We start from the raw sequence: 8911 nt of genomic DNA on the forward strand, positions 1-8911 counted from the left end.
ATATGTGAAAACATGATCCTGTACAGAGAAGATAACAGAAACAGGGTGTGGGCTGATACGCCCAAACAACTGTAGAGCTGATGGCTCTACATTTTTCATTACTCACACCAAACTGATGCAATACTAACAAGCAATTGCAAATAGTGAGTCAGCATATCTTACAAAGACCATTGCAAAAACTAATATATCATAATAAAGGGCAAGCCTGGACCAAAGATGAATGTGAATGAATTGCTATTTAGTGAGTTATTTTATCGCCTCAAAAAAACTAAAACTAATAGCTTAATATTCAAATGAAATGGATCACTAACAACCAATGAACATTTCCCTAACATTAATCATATTTCAAATATTTTCTCCAGAGAAAGTCAACCTGTTTACTCTGAAAATAAGTTTAACAGGCATGATGAAGGATTTTCTAAAAAGGCAATATCCAACTCCACTCCTTAAAAGCCATACGCACATTTGGCCCGAATAAACATCATTGAATTTGTCAAAACAAATAACAAAAGCCTGCTTGGGACTTCAACTTATTTGATTTATCTAAGTGCTCAACCTAAAATACCTAAGCATTATTAAAGCTTGCCTAAGGACTGGAACCCTCTCTCTCTGGGTGGAGACACACTCAGTGATTCACTGGACCATTTGACTCTTGGAGGTTGTCCACTCACTGGTCATACTTGGTCTCTCCTTCTTGACTGCAAACACAAAAAAAATGACATTGTCACATCAACAAACAGTATTGATCATATATACTTACAATTGCTATTTAGATTGAAAAATACTTTACAACTATTTTGATGTTTCCAAATATACATCTACACGGTGTTACTAATAATGGGGGAATAAAACCATTAGTAGAGAGAACCTTACTAGACATGGTCATTTCTTTTCAAGAAATTCTTACTATTGACACACTGTGTCGGTACTGTAATGAAACCGTGTTGGTCACCCATTAGTGACCCCTGCAGTAGTTATAAAATCATTGCAGGTGAAAAAAAAACATTTTTTTAAAATTCCAAACGGAGTTGATATGTAAAATAGATCAAATTTGAGTTACAATTTTTAACTTATGTCCATATTTTTTTAACTGTTAAATCATATGAAATAAAAGAGATTTCGTTTTGCGTCACACGATCAAAATGATTCCACACTGGGGGAAAGCTTCTTAGAACAAGTTGTTCCTTTGATAAATATATCATAATTACGCAAAAGCCCATCCATTAGTCCTACGACACTTTGATACAGTTTATTTCTTTATACATACTAAACACTTCGGCCAAACGATACATTTACTGTACCGGTCACGTGATTCTTTCTTAAAGCTAGACACGCCCAACTTCCGGCTTTCACTCTTGAACTCTCGGAACAGTGCTGACGCACCAGAGTCGCATCACTATCAGCGAAACCTTCTTTAGCTTAGCCTAGCTAGCAGCCAGCAAAGGAACAAATCCGGGTCGTCTAAGAACTCGTTGGACCTTTGCGCACTACTTTAGCTAAGCCTAGCAGCTGTCAAAGGAACAAGTCGTGGAATCCTTGTTTATGCTTTAGCCTAGTTTAGCTAGCAGCTATCAAAGAAACAAGTCACCGAAGAACTCGTTGGAATTTTCCTGGCTAATTTAGCTTAGCCTAGCTAGTAGCTATTAAAGGGAAAAGTTGCCGCAGAGCGTGTTTACGCTTTATCTTATCTTAGCTTATCTTAGCTAGCAGCTATCAAAGAAACAAGTCCTCAAGTCGTCGAAGAACCCGTTAAAGCTTTGCGCCCTACTTTATCTCAGCTTATTTTAGCTAGCAGTTATCAACAAGCGCCGCCATCATCAGAATCCACGCGTGGGAAATGTCCGCAGGAACGAAACGCCCAAAGTTCCAGAAGGAACTTTTTGACCTCAAAGGATATAGACTAGAAGGTGTGTTGACTTTTTATTTCCATTAATTCCCTCAATGTTTAATGGAAAATACCTTTAAGGCTTAAAGGTATTCTATTGACGTAAAATTATTATAGCGTTTGTACTTTTTCACCAATTCGCAGTAGCGCAGTTCGAAGAAAGACGTAATAAATACTATTTCTATTTTAATGTGACCACTTGTTGAAGTAAGAGCACTCGGTCTTCCTTCTCGGGTTCGATTAATTTCGGATGTGGAAGATGTTGTTTGTCCAAATAGTGAAGTGACTTCGAAGCTTTTATTACAGAATATTCTGGGCATATTATCAGCGTCGACGTTTCCCTCCGGAGCTTGGTTGAATGCTTTGCCAAGTGCGACTTTGGGCAATAAGCTCTCCCCCGATGAGCTTCGCATCTCGATTGCTCATCGTCTTGGTGTCAAAGTTTGTGACCCGATTCTGTGCAAATGTGGTCATTCAATAGATAGCCGAGCTCTCCACCCCTTATCCTGCCGTGTCCAAGCTGGTCGTTTCCCTCGTCACTCCAACATCAACGACATCGTTAAACGCGCACTATGTCAAGCTGGAGTTCCTTCAATTCTCGAACCAAGTGGTCTAGTGCGTGCAGACGAGCGAAGGCCTGACGGCTTGTCAATCTTTCCATGGAAGATGGGAAAGTGTTTGACATGGGATGTGACAGTTGTTGACACCTTTTCTCAATCCTCAATTGCTTAATCTGCAATAAAAGCCTGCTCAGCTGCGAACAAGGCAGAGTCAATGAAGTCTGTCAAATATGCACCGTTTGTTGACAGATACTTGTTCCAGCCCATAGCCTACGAAACTTCAGGTGTATGTGGGGACTCCACTTTGAAGTTTCTGTTAGAGGTAGGTTCCCGGCTCATGGCTGTTTCAAATGAGCCACGCGAGTGTCAATGGCTGTTACAGCGCATCTCTCTAGCAGTGTGCCGCGGCAACGCATACAGTGTCCTCGACTGTGTGAAGGTGTGAAGTTATGTGATATGTGTCATGTTTCATTTTTTTTTTATTATTATTTTATTTATTTTATTTGTTTTATTTGTTTATTGTTTTTTTTATAATAAATCATTCATCAATGTAAGAATGATGGAAATTAACCTTCGACCTTGATCTTATATATCTACATGTATATGTATGTGTGTATTAATATGTATTTTTATCGTTAAATAAAAGATGTCGTCGTTCTGGGCACAGGTGATCCACAGGCAAGGCTGTCGTCCACAAATGCACCGAGATAGACAACTTACATTCACCTTTATTCTCTCAAGAGGGTGGAACCGAAACCGAACAGGGATGGGATTTTCCTATACTTCATACATTCATACAGTAAGCTATTTGTTATGAACCGGCAAATAGAAGATAACTGCTATGTTGCAAGTCTTCAAGGACACATCTGGCTACAGGACAGAGCTCTACTAAGGGGAAGCTTGAGACTCATGGAGTCATGACTATAAACAGGCAAAATACACATTTCAATATGAGACCCACTTCACACTAAGACGAAAATAATGAGTCTCAACGTGTTTATCCTTTAACAACGGCAGAAAAACGTAGCTTTCCTTTTATTGTATCCTCATCACAATGTATTTTCTTGATTACGCAAAGCGCGAGCGCCCCCCAGAGGCATTGGAGAGTCATTCCTGCTACTCGCCCTCCATTTTTGGCTACATGCTTGAGTAACATAACACTTACTTACATGCTGTAAATTTAAAATGCAAAAAATGAAGATGCAGATGCATTAAACACCAACGAGAGCAGCATTCAAACAAAGGTGTCAAAGTTGCGGCTCAAGGGCCAAATCTGCCCCGCTGCCATTCCATGGTGCGGCCTGCGCAGTACTTCATTTTTAATTTTAAAATTCAAATGTAATTATAAATAAATTGAATATGTACTCTTTTACCCACTATTTTTTTCTAGAAAAAAAAGAAAAAACATTTTTAATTAAAAAATCTAATATTAAGTTTTTTGTTTTGTTTTAATAAAAATATAACAAAAATGTAAAAATAAGTGATTTAAACGATTTTGCTTTTTTAATTTAAATTTATTTTTCTCTATGAAAAATCACAAAAAAGGAAATATTTGATAAAAATCCCCAAAATATAGATAGACTAGCTTGAATAAAAGATAATGCGTTTTTAATGCCTCCCCTTTGGTGAAAGCATTGTAACTGAATTAAAATCTTAAACATAAAAGGGAATGTTTTCAATTTAAAAGGCTCCAAAAAAGATTTGGGCAAATTTTAAGGGCCTACCATCACCTGTGAAGATACTTTACTCACCACTAGTCCTTTTCTTTGTAAAAATACACCCAAAAAACAGTTTTAAACACATTCGGGTGTTGACGAGAATACTACAGTGCTAAGTACTGCATGGTGACGAAACGAATGTATGGCGCCCTCTTCCGTTTGGTTTCATTTGTGTGAACAAGAAATTCAGTCATTTTAATTGGAAAATGTTTCATCATTTATCTTCGTGTCTTTGCAGGGTTCCCTCAACAAAAAATGAGAGATGAGCAAATTCCAATCAAAAAGGAGGAAGATCATTTCACCTGGTCACCATTTGTGTCAGTGAAAAGGGATGATCTGGGCGTGGCCAGCGAAGGGGCTGAGCCTGCAAACGCCTCAGCATGGCCCCAAATAAAAGAGGAGGAGCCAGAGTTCCCTCAACAACAGCACAAGAAAGAAGAGCAATCTCCAATCAAAAAGGAGGAGCAAAATGTCACCGGGTCAACTGGTGAGCCATTCAGGAGGAAAGATAATCTGGGTGGGGTCAACAGAGCGGCGCAGACTGTGAACTGCAGCTGAGCAGAAGGAATGCAAGCAGACAATGTCATCGCTACTCCACCAGATGGCGACAACATGCGTCATGACGATGAGGGTCTTAAGAAAAATCCCAGTGGTTGCAAATGTTCTGTGTGGGAAAACCTTTGGGGAAAAAGTCTACTTAGAAAACACATGAGGAGCCACACTTGCGGGAAACGATTTTTGTGCTCAGTTTGTTGTAAAACATTTGCACACAATGGTAGTTTAAAAATACACAAGAACTCAGACTGGCGAAAAAAACATTTTCGTGCTCAATTTGTAGTAAAGCCTTTTCTCAAAATGAACACTTAAAAACCCACATAACAAGCCACACTGGTGAAAATCCATTTTCTTGCTCAGTTTGTTAGTCAAACATTTACAATGAAGGGAAATTTAAAACTACACAAGAACCCACCATGTTCATACTCATTTTGTGGTCAAGTCTTTTCTCATTGGCAAAGTTTAAAAATCCATGCAAGAACTCACACTGGTGAAAAACCATTTACCTGTTCATATAATTAGCGATTAAAAAAAATTACATAACTTATTTTTGCATCACTCGAACCGGAAGCTGTTTGGTGACATTAGGTCAGTGTGAAAAATTAGATTTTGGAATAATTTTGGAGGTTTATGTGATGAATAACAATGAATGAAAAGGATAAAATATTTTAAATAATCAACATAATCTGAATGTCACCACTATTTTGTCTTTAAATTGTGTCCCGGATGACTGGATCAAACCTAAAACGTGACTTTTCTGGCATATGTTATTGCAAAATAATCAACCTGGCTGTGATAATAAACTTGTAAAAGTAAGAAAAAAAATATTTCCCATTTTCAACTACATGTAGTGATACATATTATCTTTTTGTCTTTGCAGGTTTCAGGGAAAATTTTAGTCCTGATCGACAAGAGTTTGTTGGCCTTAAGGAGCTCCCCCAAATCAAACAGGAGGAGCCAGAGTTCCCTCAACAACAAATGATAGAAGAGCAACTTCCAATCCAAAAGGAGGAAGATGATGTCACCTGGTCACCTGGTGGGGCCTTGACGAGGCAAGATGATCTGGGTGGGGCCAGCGGAGGGGCGGTGCCTGCAAACACATGGCCCCAAATTAAAGAGGAGGAGCCAGCATTTTCTCAACAAACAATGATAGATGAGCAACTTCCAATCAAAAATGAGGAAGATTATGTCACCTGGTCACCTGGTGAGTCCGTGAGTCTTGGTGTGGCCAGCCTAGGGGTGGAGCCTGAAAACGCCTCAATTTGGCTCCAAATTATAGAGGAGGAAAAGCCAGAGTTCCCTCAACAGTGCAAAAGAGAAGAGCAACCTCCAATCAAAAACCAGGAATGTATCAAATGGTCAACTGGTGAGCCTTTCAAGAGTGAAGATGATCTGGGCGTGGCCAACAGAGGGGCGGAGCTTCTGAGCAGCAGCTCAACAGAAGGAGGGCGAGCTGAAAATTTAATTGCTCCTTTATCAGATGGCAACGACTTGCTTTTTGACGATGATGTTGAAGATATTAAGAAATATCCCAGTGGCGAAAAACTCTGCAAATGTTTTCAGTGTGGGAAAACTTTTGGTAAAAAGTCTTCTTTGAAAACACATATGAGGAGCCACGCTGGGGAGAAACCCTTATCATGTTCAGTTTGTGGTAAAACATTTACACACAAGGGAAAATTTAAAATGCACACAAGAACCCACACAGGTGAAAAACCATTTGCGTGTTCAGTTTGTGGTCAAGGATTCACATGGAAGGGAAACTTAACTATTCATGCAAGAACACACACAGGTGAAAAACCATTTTCGTGTTCAGTTTGTGGTAAAAGATTTACAGAGAAGAGAAGCTTAAAAATACACACAAGAACCCACACTGGTGAAAAACCATTTTCGTGTTCAGTTTGTGGTCAAACATTCACACGGAAGGGAATCTTAATTAGTCATGCAAGAACACACACGGGTGAAAAATCACTTTTCTGCTCAGTTTGTGGTCAAGCATTCACACACAAGGGAAACTTAATTAGGCACGAAAGAATCCACACTGGTGAAAAACCATTTTCCTGCTCAGTTTGCGGTAAAGCCTTTTCTCAAAAGCATCACTTAAAAGGGCACACAAGGACACACACAGGAGAAAAGCCTTTTTCTTGCTCAGTTTGTGGTCAAGCATTCACACACAAGGGTAGCTTAAATAGTCACGCAAGAACACACACTGTTGAAAAAACATTTTCCTGCTCAATTTGTGGTCAAGTATTCACACAGAATGGAAGCCTAATTAGTCATGCAAGAACACACATAGGTGAAAAACCTTTTTCCTGCTCATTTTGTGGTCAAACAATCACACACAAGAGAAACTTAATTAGGCACGAAAGAATCCACACTGGTGAAAAACCATTTTCATGCTCAGTTTGTGGTCAGACATTTACACAGAAGGGAAAATTAAAAATACACACAAGAACCCACACTGGTGAAAAACCATTTTCGTGTTCAGTTTGCGGTCAAGCATTCACACACAAGGAAAGCTTAAAATCCCACGCAAGAACCCACACAGGTGAAAAACCATTTTCGTGTTCAGTTTGCGGTAATGCCTTTTCTCAAAAGCAAGTTTTACAAAAACACACAAGAACCCACACTGGTGAAAAACCATTTTCATGCACAGTTTGTGGTCAAACATTCACAGATAAGGGAAACTTAAATAGTCATGCAAGAACACACACTGGTGAAAAACCATTTTCGTGTTCAGTTTGTGGTCAAAGATTCACACGGAAGGGAAGCTTAATTTATCATGCAAGAACACACACTGGTGAAAAACCATTTTTGTGTTCAGTTTGTGGTCGAAGATTCACACGCAAGAAAAGCTTAAAAACCCACATAAGAAACCACACTGGTGAAAAACCATTTTCGTGTTCAGTTTGCGGTAAAGCCTATTTTCATAAGCAAGATTTACAAATACACACAAGAATCCACACAGGTGAAAAACCATTTTCCTGCTCAGTTTGTGGTCGAACATTTTCCCAAAGGAGAAGCTTAAAAGAACACTTATTAACCCATACTGGAGAACAATGTTTTCCTGCTCAGTCTGTGGCCACAGATTCGTTACAACAGCCCAATTAAAAAGCTACCCAATTCAAAAACCTTTTCCAGGTACAGTTAATGTTCCAACATTTTCACATAAGGGAACTTGAAAAGAAGACAGGAACATCTTAAAAACAATTACCCACATCAGTCAGAAAACCTTTTCCTGCTCAGCTTCTATCGTAAGGATAGACTTAAAAGACGCAAATGTGGTGTGATAAGCAGTGTCCAATCATGGCTTTGCTTGCTTTATCAATTTCTGTATGAAAGATCATTGTAAGTATAATTGTATTTTGCATTCTGAAAATCTTTTTTACACTTTTTAACGTGTAATATCGATCCACACTATTCAAATACAGTAAAACTTTAAGATAAGTCAATTTACTCGTATCTCAAGTCAATTCTTCCCTTAGAAACAAACAAAATACAAATTAATCCTTTTCCATCTGTTGGAATAATGATTCAAACCTTTTAAATCATTATTAGTAATATTTAATTAAAAAAGGAAAAACATCTTTCAACAAACTCTGCGGCGAACTTGCAAGGAGATACAATGTGGCGTCGTCTTAGCCCCCAGTGCATTCTGAATTGCAGTAACTGAATCATTGTATTTAATCGCGACACTCGAAAAACATGGTTATGTAATCAGTACAATAACACCCTCGCTGGTTAGAAAAACAACAGTGTGAGGAATGCTTTCAAGGTAAACAAAGCAAAGCCGTATTTTCAAACAATAATGCGATTATCGCCATCTTCTGCATCTTCTGCTGGAGTCCCGTCAAAACAGTCCCGTTGTGTTCTGCCGAAAAGCGTGTGTGAAAACAATGTGTCCTCGAGCTGTGGGGCCTTGAGGAGACGATGTGGAGGAAAAGTGTCCATGGTTCCATGAATTGGTTTATAGCCTTATTACTTATTGAAAAATGCTTACAACACATATAGAATATTCATAATAATTCTAACATTCCCTCCTTTTACTATATGTTTGTTATTCATTTTATGACAAATTCAAAATAAGAGGGATATCACCGTTGGCTGTTTTAATTTTACCCGCTTAGGCTCTACTCGTTCGGCAGAAAATAAGATCATTTTCGTCCAATCCATCCTCGTAATTACCATGCTCTTGG

The 8911-nt window shown here is 38.7% G+C and overlaps 1 protein-coding gene across 1 annotated transcript; it reads left to right on the plus strand.

Annotated features, from left to right (window-relative positions):
* Positions 1–1328: 1328 nt before the first annotated feature.
* LOC144065504 (uncharacterized) lies at positions 1329–8234 on the plus strand. Its single transcript, XM_077588412.1, has 3 exons — positions 1329–1907; positions 4402–4650; positions 5599–8234. The coding sequence occupies exons 1-3, from the start codon at positions 1838–1840 to the stop codon at positions 7824–7826; spliced, it is 2547 nt and encodes an 848-aa protein (XP_077444538.1). The 5' UTR covers positions 1329–1837; the 3' UTR covers positions 7827–8234.
* Positions 8235–8911: the final 677 nt, after the last annotated feature.

This window comes from Stigmatopora argus, chromosome 20 (genome assembly GCF_051989625.1).
Source record: "Stigmatopora argus isolate UIUO_Sarg chromosome 20, RoL_Sarg_1.0, whole genome shotgun sequence".
Lineage (NCBI taxonomy): Eukaryota > Metazoa > Chordata > Actinopteri > Syngnathiformes > Syngnathidae > Stigmatopora > Stigmatopora argus.

Bases quoted from the DNA above. Each gene is read 5' to 3' on its own strand.
- LOC144065504 (XM_077588412.1), top strand. From the start codon at position 1,838: ATGTCCGCAGGAACGAAACGCCCAAAGTTCCAGAAGGAACTTTTTGAC. The intron at 1,908-4,401 runs GTGTGTTGACTT...GTGTCTTTGCAG, and splicing joins CAAAGGATATAGACTAGAAG to GGTTCCCTCAACAAAAAATG. The intron at 4,651-5,598 runs GTGAGCCATTCA...TTGTCTTTGCAG, and splicing joins AAATGTCACCGGGTCAACTG to GTTTCAGGGAAAATTTTAGT.